Source organism: Loxodonta africana, chromosome 8, assembly GCF_030014295.1.
Source record: "Loxodonta africana isolate mLoxAfr1 chromosome 8, mLoxAfr1.hap2, whole genome shotgun sequence".
Lineage (NCBI taxonomy): Eukaryota > Metazoa > Chordata > Mammalia > Proboscidea > Elephantidae > Loxodonta > Loxodonta africana.
In genome coordinates, this window is record NC_087349.1 from 26,847,363 (window position 1) to 26,868,450 (window position 21,088).

The 21,088-nt window shown below is 37.9% G+C and overlaps 1 protein-coding gene across 14 annotated transcripts in view; it reads left to right on the top strand.

Moving 5' to 3' along the window:
* Positions 1-21,088, top strand: part of CADPS2 (calcium dependent secretion activator 2) — a 614,350-nt gene that overhangs the window by 261,460 nt on the left and 331,802 nt on the right. For all 14 annotated transcript variants that reach the window (XM_064289775.1, XM_064289767.1, XM_064289765.1 and 11 more), the window contains exons 4-6: positions 1,814-1,894; positions 11,489-11,725; positions 18,495-18,616. In XM_064289775.1, the coding sequence (XP_064145845.1) occupies positions 1,814-1,894; positions 11,489-11,725; positions 18,495-18,616 (440 nt within the window). The remainder of the gene's footprint in view (positions 1-1,813; positions 1,895-11,488; positions 11,726-18,494; positions 18,617-21,088) is intronic.

Consider the following 21,088-nt stretch of genomic DNA (forward strand, 5'->3'; position numbering starts at 1 on the left):
GAAACAACCTCGATGCCCATCAATAGATGAATGAATAAATGAATTATGGTACATACACACAACGGAGTACAATGCAACGATAAAGAACAATGGTGAATCTGCGGAGCATCACACAAGATGGATGACTCTGGAGGGCATTATTCTGAGTGAAATAAGTCAGTCACAAAACAACAAATATTGTACGAGATCACTGCTATAAAAACTCATGGGAAGGTTTACAGGCAAAAACAATCTTTGATGGTTATGAGGGAAGGGAGGAATGGTGATGGAAAACACTAAATAGACGATAGATAAATGGTAACATTGGTGAAGGGTAAGACAGTAAACAATACTGGGGAAGCCATTACAACCTGTCCAAGACAAGGTCATCGAAGCTCCATAGACACATCCAAACTTCCTGAGGGACCAAATTACTGGGTTGATGTTTGTAGGGACCATTGTCTTGGGGAACATCTAGCTCAATTGGTATAACATAGTTTATAAAGAAAATGTTCTACATTCTACTTTGGTGAGTAGTGTCTGGGGTCTTAAAAGCCTGTGAGCAGCCATCTAAGATACTCCAACTAAAGACTCAAGGGAAAGATTAATCCAAAGGACTAATAGACCACAACTATCACGACCTCCACCAGACTGAGTCCAGTACAACTAGATGGTGCCCACTGACTGCTCTAACATCGATCACAATAGAGGGTCCCGGACAGAGCCGGAGAAAAATGTAGAACAAAATTTTAACTCACAAAAAAGAGACCAGACTTACTGGTGTGACAGAGACTGGAGAAACCCTGAGAGTATGGCCCCAGACACCATTTTAGCACAGTAGTGAAGTCACTCCTAAGGTTCACCCTTTAGCCAAAGATTAGACAGTCCCATAGAAAAAAATGATACTAAAGGGGCACACCAGCCCAGGGGCAAAGATTAGAAGGCAGGAGGGCACAGGAAAGCTGGTAATAGGGAACCCAAGGTCAAGAAGACAGAGTGTTGACATGTCATGAGGTTGTTAGCCAGTGTCGTAAAACAATATGTGTACTAACTGTTTAACGAGAAGCTAGTTTGTTCTGTAAACCTTCATCTAAAGTACAATTAAAGAAAAAGATATCTCAAAACAAAAATGATAACGTGCTTTTCTTTCTTTCAATCAAACTTAGAACAACAGAATAGAATTCCAATATGGGTCCAGTCTGTAAAAGAGTAGGATTTCTTGGCAGAAGAAATCTATTTGTAGGAGACTGAGAGATATATGAAGATTTAAATGATGGGGTGTTACATCAGTCAATCAGATAGTACTTTTATAGTTTAGCACTAATACAAACTTATAAAAATGAAAGGAATATTTTTAAAAGTACATAGAAGGAAGTAAAACATTACTCAGTATCTCACCATCCAGAAGTGTATCAGGGAAGTTTGAAAGAACAAACAAGGGGTTCATCTCTCTGGAACTATTAAGGACTGACTTGCGTGAAGATGGAGGTATGGGCTGAATGAGCTTAATGACAATCTAATGTAGCCCCATGGAAAGAAGGACTTCTTGGTTTCAAATTGTTGTTGTGCCCAGATTGGGCAAAGAGTTATTATAATTAGATTTCTTGGTAAAAAGCTTTTTTTTTTTTTTTTGGTGGGGAAAAAAAAATAATGGAAAAGTACTCAAGGGATTAAATTGGGTTATCAATCTAATTAAACAACATTCTGCATTTCCTTTTCAATAGGTAGTTGAGAGAACTTATTAAGATTTTTTGAGTCATTTAACCCTTGCTTAAATCTGTAGATCACTACCATTAAGTAATCATATGTGTGTAATTTCTGTTTTATTTTTAAGCTGGATAATGCTGATGAACAAGCAGCCCAGATCAGAAGGGAACTCGATGGTAGGCTGCAGCTGGCAGAGAAAATGGCAAAGGTAAACTATTAAGTTTGACATACTGCACTATGTTTCTTTCTGCATAGACTTTGTGAATGGAAAGCATAAGACTTTATCACAGGATGAGAAAGCCTGCATAATTTCTACTCTTTTTAACACCTTTTAACCCCAAATATCTGAATGCATATTATCTAAGTGGAGCATCTTGTTCTATATCCATCCTTATAAATGAAATACCTAAGTTAAATGATAAAATTTGGTTTTTTTCCTTTAAAGCAATACCTGGATTTCTCAAACTTCCAGGTTTAGGAGAATTTCAGTATTGCACTAAGCAAAACATAATCAGGAAGAAAATCTCTCCTCCCTGAATTATGTAATATGCTCCAGAGCGTCCAGCATGGGGCCTGGCACGCGGTGGTGTCCACTTCGCATCTGAATTAGTGATTCAACGATGGGGCCTGGCACACGGTAGTGAATAAGTGATTCAATGAATAAATGAAAAATACACTTTGAAAAATCAAGTACATAGCCTGGAGGATAGAGTGTGTTCAATACCATAATGTAGTTATTTTTTTGTGTGTGTAATCACTAGGTTCCTATGAATAGAATTAATTTCACATAAATGCCATGAGTTTCTTTTTAATGCTGAAGGCATTTTTGAAAGAATGGAACTTAATTGTCTTAATTATTCTTTAGTGAATTGATGGATTAATTTACTTTGATGATATAAAAATTTTAATCTGTCCAATAGAATTGTGGTTATAGTGCTATTGATTGTTCTGAGAATGAAATTTTCTACCTTTCCCTTCACGCTAAGCAGAAACATTAAATGTTTAATGTATAGAACTTCTCCCTCTCAAGAATCCTCCCTATTTAGGGATTTTTTTTTTCCACTTTTTTGTTGTTGTTGTTGAGGTATAACATATATACAGTAAAGTACATAAATCTTTACAGTCTGATGGATTTTTTTTATGTTTCTACCCATGCAACTACCTTCCAAATCAAAATATTGATTTTTCTGAACTTGAGAGGGCTCCCCCATAGTGAATGTTTTTTTTTGCTTTTTTGTGCTTCTGCAAAGAAAATGTGTATGTATGAATATAAAACCCACGAAATACATGATATAAACTATGAGGATGATAATTCTGTATTTATCGAAATATTTATTAACTTAAAAAAGTAGACCTTTTAACTCAATACTGAAGTCACTCCCGATGTTCACCCTTCAGCCAAAGATTAGACAGGTCTATCGGGCCAACAATAACACGTGTGAGGGATGTGCTTCATAGTTCAATCATGTACACAAGACTAAATGGGCACACCAGCCCCAAAGCAAAGACCATAAGGCAGGAAGGGACAGGAAAACTGGATGAATGGAAACAGGGAGCCTGGGGTGGAGAAGGGGAGAGTGTTGACACATCTCGAGGTTGGCAACCAACGTCACAAAACAATTTGTGTATTAATTGTTTAACGAGGAACTAATTTTCCCTGTAAACCTTCACCTAAAACAATTTAAAAAAAGTAGAGGAAAAGGGGTAGCAGGAACCCATAAATTGGGTAACAGGGGTCACAATAAACTGTGAGAACCAAACCAGAGATACCTGAGGAAGAATCTCCAGATGAATGAAGACACGGGGAGGATGTGAATTAGGTGCTAAAGAGTTACATTTACATAGAGGGCAGGGGTTGAAAGGATAACATACCACATTACTATTCTCTGGATATCTGGAGGGACAAGACATCATTCTAGGAAGACGGTATAGCACTCTAGAGATTCGAGTATGGAATTCACGGGATGGAAATCAAACAACTTGAGGCAGTTAGAAGCTTTAGAGAGAACAGCGCTTTACCTAAAACCTTTACCTCAATTGGAACCTAGCTGGAAGGGAATTTGTTTTTCTTAATGGCCTGAGATGAAGAATTAATACAGGGAGGTGTGCCAGGCATAGTGGGACAGGACACTGGACCTGTGTTGAGCATTTGTTAAGTTGCCCTTGTGGTGCAATGGTTTCGTGATCATCTGCTAACCAAAAGGTCAGTGGTTAGAACCCACCAGGAGAAAAGATCTATTGATCTGCTCCCATAAAGATTACAGCCTAGGAAACCCTATGGGGCAGTTCTACTCTGTCCTATAGAATTGACCCAGCGGCACACAACAACCTTGTATATAGATTGTACCTGAAACAGCACATGCTGTCATAAATTAGACTGCTCCTCCAAGGGCCTGACTGAATAGGCAATGCCTTCGGATAAAATTCAGATGATTTGCCAGAAGATCATGGGATAGGACAGTCAGCCTCCTATGTGTTCTCAAGTTCATGTCTGAGGAGAAGAATGCCTGTTCATAACCTCTGGGCCATCTAAGAGGAGAGGGCCAGTGATGAACACAGAGGCTCTTGCCTGAGAGGACCCTGGTGGTTTCATCAGAAATGTTGATAAAATAGAGAAGTGTGGAGAAGAAGTGAAGTCTATGGCATTGGACAGGAAAACAAAAAACACCAAAGATACCTTTCAGTGAAAATATTGACATAGCAGATACAGCAGATTTAATTATTTTCTACTTCAAATTTGCCACACTTAAGCCATTTTAATAAAATATTTAAAGTCTAATTATAATTAACTGACCTTATTGCATTATAAACCCACTTCTGTCAAGTCAATTCTGATTCAGAGCAACCCTATAGGATACGTTAGAACTGCCCCATAGGGTTCCAAGGCTGTAATCTTTACAAAGCAGACTGCCACATCTTTCTCCCACAGAGTGGCTGGTGGGTTTGAACCATTGAGCACTTAACCACTGTGCCACCAGTGTTCTTTCTGTTGCATTATATCCCTACAATAATCTTATGAACCTACAAGCATAGACCATATCATTAATTTATTTTTATAGGCAAAGCAACTGAGGTTTCCAGAAAATTATAGACATCACCAAGATTACATGACAAATAAGTGGCAGAGGCAGGAATCAAACCCTGGCCTTTCGACTCCAAAGCTCAAGCTCTCTTGCTTAGACCTTACTGCCCCTCCAGCCCAGTGAATTCAGAAGTGTGGTTTATTAATAGTTAATAGTTGGCAATCAGGAACCCCTCTTCTACACTTCACAAGACAGCACAATATAACAGTAAACCTCAGGACAAAAATCTGTTTCAAGAGCTATAAATATGATTTTAGCATTTTAGCCAAGAGATAATTAGGAAGGGATAGAAAGAATATGAACTGGTCCAGAAAGACCTGTGGTCAAATCCATGATTGCTATTTGCTAGACGTAAAATATTAACGTAAGTTATTCACTGTTTTTGAGCTTCAATTTTTGTTTCTGAAAATTCTTTGAACAAGTATTTATCAAGCACCTGCTATGCACTAGGCACTATTTTAGGCACTTGGTATACATCTGGAACAAAAACCAGACAAAATTCCCTCCGTGCCCTAGTGGAGCTTATATTTTAGTCGAGACAGACCCACAATAATTGTTACTTAGAAAATAGAACAGAAATAGTGAGACAAGGAGTGTGGGAAGGAGGGGAAGGTGATTAAAATTTTCAGTGAGGCAGTCAAGGTAAAGAAGATGGCATTCCGTGAAAATGTGACCACCCTTACAACCAATAGTTCAGTTGGTGCCATGACCCTGAGATAAAAACCTAAAATTGATGTAGGCGTGAGAAACAGAGCAGAGATTAGCTTGGAGAAGCTATTCGGTGGTATGAACCCCAGACTTTATCTAGTGAAGAAGTTGACTTAGCAAGCTTTATAAATGAGAAATGTTTTATGAAGCACATTATTGTTTTCCTATATCTATTGTGTTAGGGCCACTAGACATTATCTAATGTGTTAGAGTCACTAGTGAGTGAACTGTTCTGTACAGTGAAATAAATTAGCCCATCTAAACATGGCTTGGAGCCCCGGTAGCCAAGCGGTTAAGAGCTCAGGCTGCTAACCAAAAGGCCGGCAGTTCGAATCCACCAGCCACTCCTTAAAAACCCTATGGGGCAGTTCTACTCTGTCCTGTAGTGCTGCTGTGAGTCAGAATTGACTTGACGACACCCAACAACAAACATGGTTTATAGGAGAAACTCTTCACAGTTAAACAGCTAGAGACTGGCCCTGTCTCTGGTTTAGCTCTAATTTAGACCTGGAAGTGAAAGGCCTCCTACTTTGTTCTTCTTCAGTATTGCTTTAGTTATTTGGGGCCCCCTTCCTTCCCATATAAAGTTGAAAATTAGTTTTTGCTTTTCATTAAAGAATGTTATTGGAATTTGGATTGGGATTGCATTATATCTATAGATCCCTTTTGGTGGTATTGACATTTTCACAATGTTAAGTCTTCCAGTCCATGAGCATGGAATGTTTTTCCATTTATGTAGATCTCTTTTTGTTTCTTACAGTAGTATTTATAGTTTCCTTGTATAAGTCTTCTACATTCCCTGGTTAGGTTTATTCCTAGGTATTTTATCCTTTTAGGGCCTATTGTTAATAGTACTGATTTCTTGATTTCCTTTCAGAGTCCTCCTTGTTACTGTAGAGGAACTCAAATGATTTTTGTTTGTTGATCTTATACCCTCCCATTTTGCTGAAACTGTCAATTAGTTTCAGTAACTTTCTTGTAGAGTCTCTGGGATTTTCTATGCGTAGGATCTTGTTGTCTGCAAATAAGGATAGTTTTTACTTCTTCCTTTCCAATTTGGGTACCCTTTGTTTCCTTTTCTTGCCTTATTGCTGTAGCTAAAACTTCCAGTACAATATTGAGTAAGAATGGTGATAAAAGACATCCTTGTCTCGTTCCCATTCTCAAGGCAAGGGGAATGCTCTCGGTCTTTCTTCATTGAGAATAATGTTTGTTTTGCATCTAAGTCTTCAATTATTTTAGGGAATTTCCCCTCTATTCCTATTTTGCTGAGAGTTTTTATCAAGAAAGGTGTTGGATTTTATCAAATGCCTTTACTGCATCAATTTAGATGATCATGTGATTCTTTCCTTTGTTTTATTTATATGGTGAATTACATTGATCAGTTATAATTTAAAGCATCAAATTTAACATATGTACTTGTCTTATGTACAATTGGTTTTATTGTTTCAAAGTGAGAGGCAACACAAGCAGTCTTTAAAAAGTTGATGAAATACTATCAGTAAACTTCAGAGCTATACACAGAGTTGTGACCTTTTTCAAAGGTAGTGGAGGGGAGATTCTGAGCATAGTCTGTTCCCTGGAGAGTCTGAAAATACTGATAAAACACTCAATTTTGGTGATGGCTGCCACTGTCGTCCTTGATAGATGATAGTGAATGGGGTGTTTTTAGTTAAAGCCAAATAAGAGTAGGTTTTTCTCCCCACCCCCCCCGCGCCCCGACGTGCCGATTTTAAGATTTCCATAAAATGACAGCTTGAGAATTTAAAAAAATTTGACGCCCCAGAACTTTAAAGGATGTAATATATTTGCCTTTGTTTTGGTAAAATATAATTCTTAAAAAGGCAAAGTCATGACTCGTGCAAATATAAAATGAACACACATTAAAGATTTTATTCAACTTCTAATTAATGAATGAACCAGTTAGGTATTAAAACTAGCCCAAAGAGCACTTGAGAAACTAGGTGTTTTTAGGCAATGTTAAGATTTGTGGGTGTTATGATTTGAATTGTGTCCCCCAAAAATGTGTGTCGCCTTGGCTAGGCCATGGTCCCTGGTATTGTATGATTGTCCACTATTTTGTTATCCAGTGTGATTATCCTGTGTGTTGTAAATCCTTCCTCTATGATGTTAATGAGGCAGGATTAGAGGCAGTTATGTTAATGAGACAGAACTCAATCTACAAGATTAAATCAATCTCTTTTGAGATATAAAAGAGAAAAGTGACCAGAGAGACAGAGGGACCTCATACACCAAGAAAGCAGAGCAAGGAGCAGAGCGTGTTCCTTGGACCTAGGGTCCCTGTGCTGAGGAGCTTCTAGACCAGGGGAAGATGGATGATAAGGACCTTTCCCCAGAGCCCACAGAGAGAGAAAGCCTTTCCCTGCAGCTGGTACCATAAATTCAGACTTCTAGGCTCCTAGACTGTGAGAGACGAAATCTCAGTGTGTTAAAGCCATTCACTTGTGGTATTTCTGTTATAGCAGCACTAGATAATGATAAATAAACTCTGCTGTGTAGTGGTTAAGTGCTAGGGCTGCTAACCAAAAGGTGGGCAGTTTGAATCTATCAGGTGCTCCTTGGAAACTCTATGGGGCCGTTCTACTCTGTCCTGAAGGGTCGCTATGAGTCGGAATCAGCTCAACAGCAATGGGTTTTGGTTTTTAGATAACTAAGACACTGGCTTTTGGTTTAAGACACTGGGTTAGATTGAAAAGTGGTTAATTTCCTAGAAGGCTTCAAACTGTAACCTTCAGGATATGTTACTCACCAGACACACATTATCTGCATCTTTTCCAGACAAAATGCTACAAGGTAGCATGTCACTTCACTGGCTGGGACCTTTAATCGGTAGTAAACAGTGACTTGAACTAAAAACATTTCCCCAGATCAGCCTTGGATGGCTTTTGCCAACACATGATACTGAAAGGACCTGCCTTTCCTACCTTTTGCCTTATTCTTATATTTTGGATGATTTTTCTGACAAGTTTTAAAGTTAGTCCACAAATATAAAAATATTTTTCATGGCTTATTTCACTTTTTTAACCTAAAAACCATTCCAAAACTGTGTATATGTATATATATATATAAACACTCACACGCATATTATAGATATGCACACATGTATACACATATACACACCCATATATATATAAATATACAAATTTCCAAAGAAAACCAAGTATTCTATAGTTGGGCAAAAAACATCAGTTGCCGTTGATTCAGTTCTGACTCACGGTGATCCCATTTGTGTCAGAGTAGAACTGTGCTCTGTAGGGTTTTCAGTAGCTGATTTTTCAGAAGTAGGTCATCAGGGCTTTCTTCTAAGTCATCTCTGGGTGCAGTCAAACTGTAAGACTTTTGGCTAACAGCCAAATTTGTTAACCATTTATACCACCCAGGGCTGTATGTTTTTCCTAAGGATGCAAGGCTACTGTTTTGGAGTGCTGACTGAAGCTATATAGAGGTGTTAAAAGGAAAAGTAAAAATTTTCCTTGGGAAAGTTAATAGTTAATGTAGATATTGTATTGAATATCCCTGCGATCATAAATATGCAGTTTAATCTTGATTATATGTAAATTATATTTAGAGAAATATAGCAAGGTTATATTAGAGGAAAAAAACACAGGTGGCGTGGGACGCTGGGACCCACTCATGAAGTGGAGCCAGATGTTCCTTTCCACGTCCTGAACGAACTGGTGCAGGCAAAGCAGAGAATAAGTGCAGCTTGACAAGAGCACCATGAGGTGTTCTAGCCGGCCTGGCGATATGGATTTCTTAGGTTCTGCTTTGAATGATGCAACGGGAAACCACAGTAAAGGCAGTGATTTTCTGGAGCATTAGGTAATTACTTTAAAGATGGCTGCTTTAGACTTTCATCCTCAGCCTTTGTACATTTGGCGCCCTTTTGACATTGTAAAACTTCATATTCTCTTCTTGTAAGGGAAAAAAGCTAAGTGCCAGGTTGGCAAAGATTAAAGAAAGAAGCAAAAATGTGAGAACCAAGTACTCTCATTTGCTCTTTGTGGTAATACAAATTGGTATAATCTTCTCTCAGGGCAATTTGGCAGTATCTGTCAATATTGGTCTAAATATAAATATTTGGAATATTCTTTTAACTGAGTAGAAGAAACCAGTCTATTTGCAGAAATAGAAGAATGGAATGGCAATATTCATATGGTTCAGGAAGAGATTAGAATTTTCCAAATTTATATTGTTAATCTCTTTTTTACTTATAGCTTTTATCATAAATTGACTTTTTGTTTTAAAGTTAAAAATGTCAAAAACCTTTTGTAAAAAACTGAATTAGTGACAACAAAAGAACTTGGCCTATTTATGTAAAGTGAAAGATTAAAACTAATTTTAGTCATATGGTCATATTACTATTCCGCAGAATGAGTTTTTGTACTTGAATGCTTTTTTATAAAAAGCACACCCTCCTAGCCTCCCAACAATACATATCTGTGGTAAGACAAAGTGATGAATCTTTGTTTCCTAAAAGGCAAAGCAGTGTATCCTGGACATTTTTCTTATAGACCAGTTACCCCAAGCATCAAAACTACCCGTTGTCATCGAGTCAATTCTGACTCATGGCGACCCTATAGGACAGAGTAGAACTGCCCCATAGGGTTTCCAGGAGCACCTGGTTGATTCGAACTGCTGACCTTTTGGTTAGCAGCCATAGCACTTAACCACTACCCACCAGCATCAAAACTCGCAGTAGCTAATTAAGACTCCTGAGAAAACCCTGGTGGCATAGTGGTTAAGTGCTACAGCTGCTAATCAAAAGGTCTGCAGTTCAAAAATCCACCAGGCGCTCCTTGGAAACTCTATGGGGCAGTTCTACTGTATCCTATAGGGCCACTATGAGTCGGAATCAACTCGATGGCAACAGGTCAACAGGTACATACCTGAGCGCCAACGTGTCTTACATGCATATTTTCAGTTTGTTTTTCCCTTATGTACATATCTTTTCAAAACTAAAGTTAGTGTGAAAATGTATATACGGTTGTTCATTTTTTACCACAGTGATCCTCAGTGAGATTTATAAGGAACCTTTACATATAATCAAAATGTCAAAGCCTGAGGCTTTGAAAGCCTAGAGACTAAATTATAAGGTGGTGGTGGTGATGGTGGTGGTGGTACGTGCTGTCAAGTTGGTTAGGACTCACAGCCACCATATGTACACTGGAACAAAACACTGCCCGGTCCCGCACCGTTGTCCCAGTCATTGCTGTGTTTGAGCCCATTGTTGCAGCCACAGTGTCAGTCCATCCCATCGAGGGTCTCTTCTTTTTCACTGGGCATCTACTTTACCAACCATAATGTCCTTCTCCAGGGACTGATCTTTCCTGATAACATATCCAAAGTATATGAGACGATGTCCCCCCACCCTCGCTTCTGAGGAGCATTCTGGCTGTACTTCTTCCAAGACAGATTTGTTCGTTCTTCTGGCATTCGGGATATATTCAATATTCTTCACCAACACCATAATTTAAATGCATCAATACTTCTTCAATCTTTCTTATTCATTGTCCAGCTTTCACATGCATATGAGGCAATTGAAAATACTGTGGTTTGGGTCAAGCACACATGAGTCCTCAAGGTGACATCTTTGCTTTTTAACGCTATAGGGTTGATACATTATTTTGCAACCACTGTGTCAATCCATCTCATTAAGTGTCTTCTTCTTTTTCTCTTACCTTCTACCAAGCATGATGTCCCTCTCCAAGGACTGGTTCATCTTGATAACATGTGCAAAGCGGCTGCAACAATGGGCTCAAACATAGCAACAATTGAGATGATGGTGCAGGACCGGGCAGTGTTTCCTTCTGTTGTACATTGGGTCACTATGAGTCGGAAGCAACTCAACAGCACCTAACAGCAACATTATATTGATATTGCTACAATTTCTAAAACACTGAAGTCTAAACATCTTGCATAATCTTTTGTGATAAAAGTGAAATATGACTTCTGTTAGTAACATTGTTATTTTTAAAATTATTTTTAAGGAAAGAAAATTCCCCAAGTTTATAGCAAAAGAAATGGAGACTATGTATATAGAAGAGTTGCGGTCTTCAGTGAATTTGCTAATGGCCAATTTGGAAAGTCTTCCAGTATCGAAAGGTGGTCCAGAATTTAAATTGCAAAAATTAAAACGTTCACAGAATTCTGCATTTTTGGACATAGGCGATGAGAATGAGATTCAGCTGTCAAAGTCTGACGTGGTGCTGTCATTCACCTTGGAGGTAAGTGGCTTTATCCCATGCTCGCCTCTGACAGCATAAATGAGGCTGCAGAATACTTGCTGCTGACCTTTGTGGTGTCTTTTAGAATTTAAAGCAGTGTAATATGTTTTGAAGTGGTTAAATTCTTCTTCATTTCCTAGACAATCAGGTTGTGCATGCAAATGAATGCAAATTGTCCCTTAAATGTAACAGCAGTATTAGGATTAAATAATAAAATAATAAAAGTTTTGAAATCAGTCTTTTTTACGCCAACTAGGCTAGTGTAAGTTCCTTGCTAAAGTAAATATCAAAGTATATTTGGGGTGAAAATAGCATTTAAAGATATCATTGAATTCTTTATAATTCAGAAACCCCTTTCAGGCTTTTGGTTAACCTTGCTTTTAATCTCTTTCATCGAGGGGATCCTCCTTCTAGAATGAAATCAAATAAACCAGGTGTAACGGACAATACTGGTTACTGTAGATGATGAAAAGTAAAATCAAGATTTCTCCCATTTGAGGATGGGTACAGTAAATATTTTTACAAAGAATAAGAACAAATGCCGTGCATTTTAAATTGTGTTCTTCAAAACTTCAGTTTTGGTCCTTTCTGTGCAAATCATTGGAAACCAAAGATGCTGATACTGAACCTTAAAAGATCTACCTGTTTTTCGTGATTATATTTCTTCATTGCTAAACTATATATATGTATCTATGGGTTTGTTTATACACTGCACACACCACAATCATTTAGTTTCTAGAAGAAAGTGTATGAAACAAAAGATAAAAGATTATATCATAATTAAAAATGTCATGTTACTAAAAAAAAAATGCCAACTTTCTTCTATAATTTCTGCTCTGTAAGTAAATACTAGCAATGTCTAGCTTAAATTTACAGCTGTTTCAAAAACTACACTGTAGCTCATAGCTCACTCCTTGCATTCTTTTTTAAATTAATATTTTATTGTGTTTAAGGTGAAAGTTTACACAGAAAATTTAAATTGCAAAAATTAAAATGTTCACAGAACTATGCGTTTTTGGACGTAGGCTCCCATTAGGTTCCCATTTAACAACTCTGCATTCTTATTCTTATTCTTCTCCTCACTTATTGACTGTATCATTATCTCACATTTCACATTTACAACAATAGTAGAAAATGTACTGTCAACTATTTTGCTCATTAATATCATACCCCTGGCAGTAACAAACGCTGAGGTAAGCGAAGCAAGAGTAGCACTGGCCTTGACATTTAAGGTTATGTATTAACTTGGCTGGGCCATGATTTGGCAGTTACGTAATCGTGTAATTAGGCAGTTGTGTAATGATGTAACTTGGCAGTTATATAGTGATGTAGTCATCCTCTGTTTTGTGTTCTGATGTGGTCATTCTCCGTTTTTGCATGATGCTAATTTCGCATTTAACAACCTGGTCTTTGGAACCTAACCATGTCAATAAGTAAAGAGAGGGTATAGTCTCACTTTGCTGGTTCCCAATGCTGCTGATTGACAAAGAAAAGTACTTGCAGTCTTAGGAGATAATTTTAAATTTCTTTGTATGCTACTTACTCTTGATGTGCTCAGTTCATGGCACTAAAAGCAAATCTCAGGGTTTTTTTTTTTTCCCTCCTACTCAACTCTAAGATGAATTCAAGCCTGATGATGAGACATCTGCCTCTCACTTTCTTAACTTCCAGTCTAAGAATATCTTTGTAGGTTAATAGATTAAACTTAGTGTCAGAGTAAAAATATGAGGCTTTCTTCTTCCGACTCAAGAGTCAGTTCTGGGTTTGCCTATTGACTTTGCCAAGTGGCCTTGCTACTGAACTTCTCCTTAATCTCTTCAGCCTCATAAACTAAAGATGTTTGATTTGAAACATCTTTGTTTATTACTGTAGGACTTCCTCAGCATTCCAGCCTCAAACCTCCTATTGAATGAAATATAAAATGCCAACTCTTTTATTTTTAAAATATTTTAAAGAAAACAAAATCAATTATTTAATTCCAATATAATTTTTTTCTAATAAGACCTTAGCATTTAAATTCATCAATGGTTAAAAAAACATTTTTTGTAGAGCAGATTATTTTTGTGAAGTCTAAATCTACCATTATCTCTATATTTACAAATGCAGAACTGAAAAGAGTTCAAAATATTTTTTCTTTTGTACTGTTTAGCAGTGTTAAACAATTGCAAGTAATTAGTTTCTTATGAATTCCGTTTTCTCTTTTGAAAGCAAAATTAGGCTGGTTAGTCAATGCTTAAGCGGCACCACAAATTGGTATTCCGTACTTCATTGCCAGTATGTGGAAAAGGTGCTGTTTAGCTGACAGTAAAATGGTCTTAGGAAGAGAATCTGAGCTGAAACTTCATTTTGCATGATCTGAGAATCTTGAATATTTAAGACGTTGTTTTGAGTTCCTGGACTGCTGTGCCTATATGAGGCAGATATTTTTCTACCATAGCATACTATGGATCTATTCTCTGGTACCCTCAGTATTTTAAGTAGGAGCTATGTGTCCCTGGGTGATGCTTGGCTACTACCCTAAAGGTTGGCAGCCTACCCAGTGAAGAAAGCCCTGACAGTCTTTTTCCATTAAGATTACAGCCAAGGAAACCCTATAGAGCAATTCTACTCTGTAACACATGGGGTCGCCATGAGTCAGAATCAACTCCATGGCATCGGGTTTGGGTTTTTTGGTTTTTATGTGTCTGATGAAATCATGTTAAGTACATACTGCACAATGCTTCTCCATACAACAGCTGAGAGAATAGATTAGTAGTAGGAGGGCCCCCGTAGTCATAGGGCCTGTGCCATCAGCCTAGCTAGCCTGAGTAACTAGCCCTAGGCCATAAGCCTAGCTTTGCTCTTCAGACCCCAGGTTTCAAACTAAGAAAACTCCAAAAGGCAAGTGGTTAATTCAAGTTAAAGCGCTCACATTTCACCACTCAGACTTGGCAGCTGGTACAGTAGAGAAAGAATCGTTTCTAAGAACCAAAGATTATGTCTAAGGAAAAAAAATTGGATTTGAAAGACTTTGCTCAGATTTCACCTTCTATATCGACTCGATGGCACTGGGTATCTAGAATTGCTATACACCCATTAATCCTCTCACTACAACCTCTCCCCTTACCAAACTCTACTTTTATCACAGCATTTATCAAATCAGTTGTCACTGAGTCAGCTTCGACTCACTGGCGACCTATGTAGAGCATAGGGTTTTCAATGGCTGATTTTTTGGAACTAGATCTCCAGGCCTTTCTTCAGAGGCACTTCTGGGTGGACTCGAACAGCCGACCCTTCAGTTAGCAGTCAGTCAAGTACTTAACTATCTGCACCACCCATGGGCTCCCACAGCCTTTATTACCTAACTACCTAACGTATGCTGCTGCTGTTGTGTGCCATTGAGTCAATTGACTCATAGCAACCCTGTACCTAACATATAATTCAGTTATTATGTTTATTACTTGTTATTTGCTCTTCTCTGCTAGAATGTAAGCTCCAGGAGGGAGTTTACTGATGTTTCACAAGAGCCTAAAACAGTGCCTGGTGCACAGTTCACTCCGTATGTATTTACTGAATTGCAGAGGTTGATGGCATCAAAAAACAGCAGTTAGTCATACAAGATTACTTGAAGATCTCCCCATTCAGAAGCCTTTAGAGAGAATAATAAAGCAAAGAGGCAAGCTAATCCACAGAACACTAAGCCTACAATAACATTTTTAAAAATTAAATAATAGAGTAAAACTAGAAAAACAAATATCCAACTGTGAAGTTCTGAGTCTGTATTCTCTAAGGTGAGTGGTGCCAGTGGCATGAATACAGTTGCTTTTTCACACTGTTTTCAATGCCCTCAGGCTGGCAGACCCCATGACTCCCTCTCTATCTAGTAACATATGGTCCCCGTTTTCATCATCTTGCCCACCGCCATTTTCTCACAACATACACAGGGGCATGGGTCACATAACTCTGGTCAATGCATCACTCAGAAGCATATTATCTGGTTTCATATCTTTCTTTTTGCTCCTAGGGTAATGTTGACTATTTTATCTTTTTTTGCATCAGTCACAAAGACTTCCCACAAGAGAAGATGAAACATAACCATAGGTCCATTTTATTTCATGTAGTTCCATTAATATGTTTTGGTGGAAAGTGGTTGAAACAGTTATCTGAAATTAGTTGGTTGATTGTCCATGGAAATCAGGGGTGTCTTTATCATTAATGATTGAAACTAGCTATTTTTTGTTGGTTCGGATGGTTGTATTTCTCTTTTGGAACTCAGAGATGTAGAATTGTGTTGTTTTGTTTATATGCATAGATTCATAACAGAAGTTACATCTTTTGAACGTGGCAATTCTGTAGGATAAAACATTCCCTGCACAGATGGGAGTATTGTTTGAGAGCAGAATGATGTTTCACAAGTTGTATGTTTAAGGAAGTTCTATTTACAGTGGCCTGTAGTAGAGGTGACAGAAATAGTGCCAGGCAGATGCTTGCTCCCTTCTCTCTTGCACTTTGGCTATTAAACACACCACAGAAAGAGATGCACTACAAGTAGCCGTGTTCCAAAACAGGAACCAATGACATCAGGATGTCTAGACTTATAGTGCAGTACACGATTCTGGAGTCTCAAATGTTCTAAGTGACCATCAGAAATTTTATCACTGAATGAAGAAAAAAATCATTAGAGTCATGGTGGTCAGTGGATAGTACGTAGTTGGCTTTTAACTGATGTGATTACACATTTCATTTGTGTGGACTTCTGGTTAGTTGCGGTGGTGTAAGAGTTTTACCCGTTTTAATGTTACTAACCACAACCTTGAGTCATTAAAAATGCTTAAGTTCTTTTGCTTATTTTATTTAATTAAGATTTAGTCCTTCACCCCATTTTCCCTGAGTATTAGAATAGCTGTGAAAGGTGTAATTTTTTATCTGTTAATTCTTCATTAAGTCCCTTCGACCCTTTTCACTTAAGTCCTTGTTTTAATTCACATGTTTGCACATGCATTTCAGTGTACAAAGGACAAAAGCTCAGGCTGCGGAAGCTAAGCGGTTTGACTTTCACCTGTTCCTTTTTAGAAATCAGTTTCCCATATATTTTAATGAAACAAAACAAATCACAATGTGTATTCATATTTACAAACATAGACCTCCTGTTGCACCAGAGCTGAAATGAAAACCAGTTCTTTTAAGATGGATTTATTCTTTGAGAATAATTTTGCCTCAAGATTCACGTCATGACTGTCTGAAAAGTGGGATGACTCTCATAATGTATTACGTGATCAATAAGTGATATTGATGATGTCTTGGTGGAGGCTTTGGTAGCTACATACCGTGAGTGCTGTAATCTTGTTTGTACAAATACAATGTGAGATCAATAAAGAAATTAATGTGCATATATAAAAATGTCATAAAATCTATTATTTTGAGAATTTAGAGAAGTTCATGGTACAAATTTTGATTAAAAAAAACTTCAGCAAATAATATTTACATTTTATGTGTGCATTTAATAAGAATGTTAGGACTGCATGCAATATTAAGATTGGAAGCCTTTTATACAAACATAAAAAAACACAAACATTAAAAAACACGTGACCTATGTGAGACCGAATGGTCAACAGTTACTTTAAAACAAAGACAAGAATGTAGAGAGACAGGGAAACTAGATTAATAGAAACAAAACAGCCAGAACGGAAATAAAGAGAATGGTTGTGGGTTGTGAAGAATGTAACTGATGTCATTGAACAACTGTGTAGAAATTATTGAATGGGAATCTAAACTGCTGTTAGACTTCACCGAAAACACAATAAAATATTATTTAAAAAAATGTATACGTATGTGTTTCCTGTCTCCTAGGAGTTACAGATACAAAAGGCAGCATCAGTTTTTCCACACTTTTCCAATTCATTACATTCAATTAGTACCTTCCTTTATTATTTTTTTTTTAATGGGTAGGAAAATTATCTTTTCCTTGTCAAGTTAGTATTAAGATGTTCAGTGGAAAATTATATTTTCTGTATGTTTTGAAGGAGCCCTGGTTTCTCAGTGGTTAAAGCACTTGGCTGCTAACCAAAAGGTCAGTGATTCAAACCCATCAGCTGCTCCATGGGAGAAAGATGTGGCAGTCCGCTCCCATAAATATTTGCAGCCTTGGAAACCCAATGGGGTGGTTCTACTCTGTCACTGTGAGTCAGGATAGACTCTATAGCAATGGGTTTGGTTTTGGTTTGATACTATTTTGATAATAAGATATACAATGCCAAAAATGGCGTAAAGAAAAAGAAATTTTTTTTAATAGTAGTCCTCTAAAATAAATGACTATAGAAAATTTCTGATGGTGTAGTATATTGATATCAGTGAATTGGTATGATAATGACAATGAAATACCAGCCATAAAAATTATATCACTTTGTACAGAACTCAACATATATTTCTTTATCACATTTGCAGAGTTTTCATTTATGATTTTGCTTTACCTCATGCAGACGTTCAGTAATTTTTTAAGGGTCAGAACTTAAGTTTTACTTAATTCATTAAAGCTTATATTATGAGATTTTAGCCTGACTTTCATTTAACAGCTGGTAGGAGATATTTCTTCAGATACCAGACTTCCTCAAAATGTTATTTACTATAACTTCAGTGAATAGAGATAGATTATAAAGAAGACAGAAGAAAGACCATTGATGTTACCAGATAACTCTTTCAGTGGTCTTCCTCACTGCAGTTCATGCTACTGTCTCTATATATTGCTAAGTGTTACCAACTTGACGTATTTTTTAATATGTTTTATCTTTAGATTGTCATAATGGAAGTGCAAGGCTTGAAGTCAGTTGCTCCCAATCGAATTGTTTACTGTACAATGGAAGTAGAAGGAGGAGAAAAACTGCAGACAGACCAGGCTGAAGCCTCAAGGCCACAGTAAGCCATGTGAAAAAAAGAGTTTTTTTTTCTTCCCAAAGAAGCATACTTTATTTATTTGCAGAATGGTATGGTATTACACTCTGAAATTGCTATTTGGCTAGCTTTGTTTCAACTGTGTCAGAACCAGTGTGTGCCTTTCTGGATAATGATGTCGTAATTAGAACCATAGCAGAATCCCTGTGCAGTACAAACAGAATATCCAGCATTCAAATGTGAAGCTAATTACTAGGCAATAAAATGTAAATAAGCCTTTTCTAAGAAAAACGCGTTATTATTACAAATAATTATTTACACTGTAGGACAGGATCCCATTTCAGTTGTTAGAATTGCAACTCAGTAGCTTTTCCATCTCTAAGTCCATATAGTTCCGTGGTGATGTTGTTGTTGCTGTTGTTAGGTGCTGTGGAGTTGGTTCCAACTCATAGCAACCCTGCGTACAACAGAAAGAACACTACCCGGCGCTGCGCCACCCTCACAGTACTTGTTATGCTTGAGCCTGTTGCAGCCGTTGCATCAGTCCATCTCATTGAGGGTCTTCCTCTTTTTCACTGACCCTGTACTTTACCAAGCATGATGTCCTGCTCCAGGGACTGGTCCCTCCTGACAACATGTCCAAAGTATGTGAGACATAGTCTCACCATCCTTGCCTCTAAGAAGCATTCTGATTATATTTCCTACAAGACAGATTTGTTCATTCTTTTGGCAGTCCATGGTATATTCAATAATCTTCTCCAACACCACAATTCAAAGATGTCACTTCTTCTTCGGTCTTCCTTATCGTCCAGTTTTCACATGTGTAGGAGGCGGATTGAAAACCAAGCTTGTTGACATCCAGTCAATTCTGACTCATAGCAACCCTGTAGGGCAGAGTAGAACTACCTCTGTAGAGTTTCCAAGGAGTAGCTGGTAGATTTGAACTGCCGACCTTGTGGTTAGCAGCCAAACTCTTAACCACTGCACCACCAATTTTGCATCATATCTCAAAATGTTTTGGAGAGTATGCTTCAGTTAGAGACATAAATGTTAATCAGGAATGATGAAGCGTTCCTTGCTGGCGTTTTTATGCTTTAAATGCTAGGAGTGAGTTTAATTAAATTTGGAAGATACTCTCTTTAACGGATTTAAACTTAGGAAACATCACAGTTTCTGGTAGAAATAACCAGGCAGGCCTAAGGAAATAGAATGAAACTTGCCCGGCTTTCATGTGTACACTGCCTTTAGAAAACATTTTTTTTTTTTCATTCCATTTAGACTCTATTCAGAATGTCTTACAGAACATAGGGGTTTTTTTTGTTTTTTTTTTTATTACCTTGTCACAGTGTCAAGTATGTGACCTGTTCGTTCAGGAAACTTCTGCTGAGAACCTGGCTAGGCAGTAAAGATAGAGATGCCATTTTCTTTAGGGCAGGCACAGTCTAGGGGGTTATGCCAAGGGGACGAAAAGGGTCAAGTGCAGCAGAGAGGTATACACAGAGTACTATGAGAAGGATCAAGCCCACGCTTCTCCCTGTGCCTTACAAACCCCTATAGATCTGCCTATGCCTCATTATATCCAGGACCTTATCTTGCCCCTCTCCCCGTGTCAACTGCTATCAGCTACCCTGAACTTCATGTAGTTCCTCAAGCCTTAATCTCATCATTGCAGCTATTTTTCCTACTGTCTGCAGTCTTCTTCCTTCTTACCTTTGTACAGCTGGATACTTGACGTTGAGCATCTTAATGTAAAAATCACCACCTCAGAGAAGCCCTTCCCTTTAAGATACTTCTGGCTCGTTGCTTTTTAATTCTTAGACTGACGTGTTTCTCATTTGTTTGTTTGCACTTGCTTCTCTCTTGACAAAAGCGCACAGATCCTCTCCTATTTATGCCTGTATCTCAGTAGCTAGTAAGCACTCAATCAGAATGTATTAATTCAGTTGATTGAACTTATTTTTTTGACTTAGACACAGCAAATATTTGTGGGTATAATATTTACTGTGGCAGGCAAGTAACTGTTAGAGTTGTTGGGTGCTAAAGTGAAAGTTACAAAAAGAAATCATATTTTTACTCAGAGGCAACAGAAAAAAACCCATTGCCACTGAGTCAGTTCTGACTCACAGTGACCCTATAGGTCAGAGTAGAGCTGCCTCCTAGGATTTCGAAGGAGCGCCTGGTGGGTTTGAACTGCCAACCTTTTGGTTAGCCACCGGTAGTTCTTAAGCACTAGCCACCAGGGCTTCAGGAGGCAAAAGGTTTGTTTGTTTGTTGGTGGTGAGAGAATAGGAAATAGGGCTGTTCTTATCAGGGCATAGGAGTCAGGGAGAGGTTTTGTTTTGTTTGTTGGTTTTAAAGAAAGATTGTCTTGGAAAATGTGTGCTGGTGGAATGATCCAGTAGAAAGGCAGAGAGATGGGGAGTGGAAGTAACTGCAGGGAGAGAAGGTGAGTAAGTCAGCTGTTGACCTGGGAGAATGAATAGCTGAGCTTGGAGA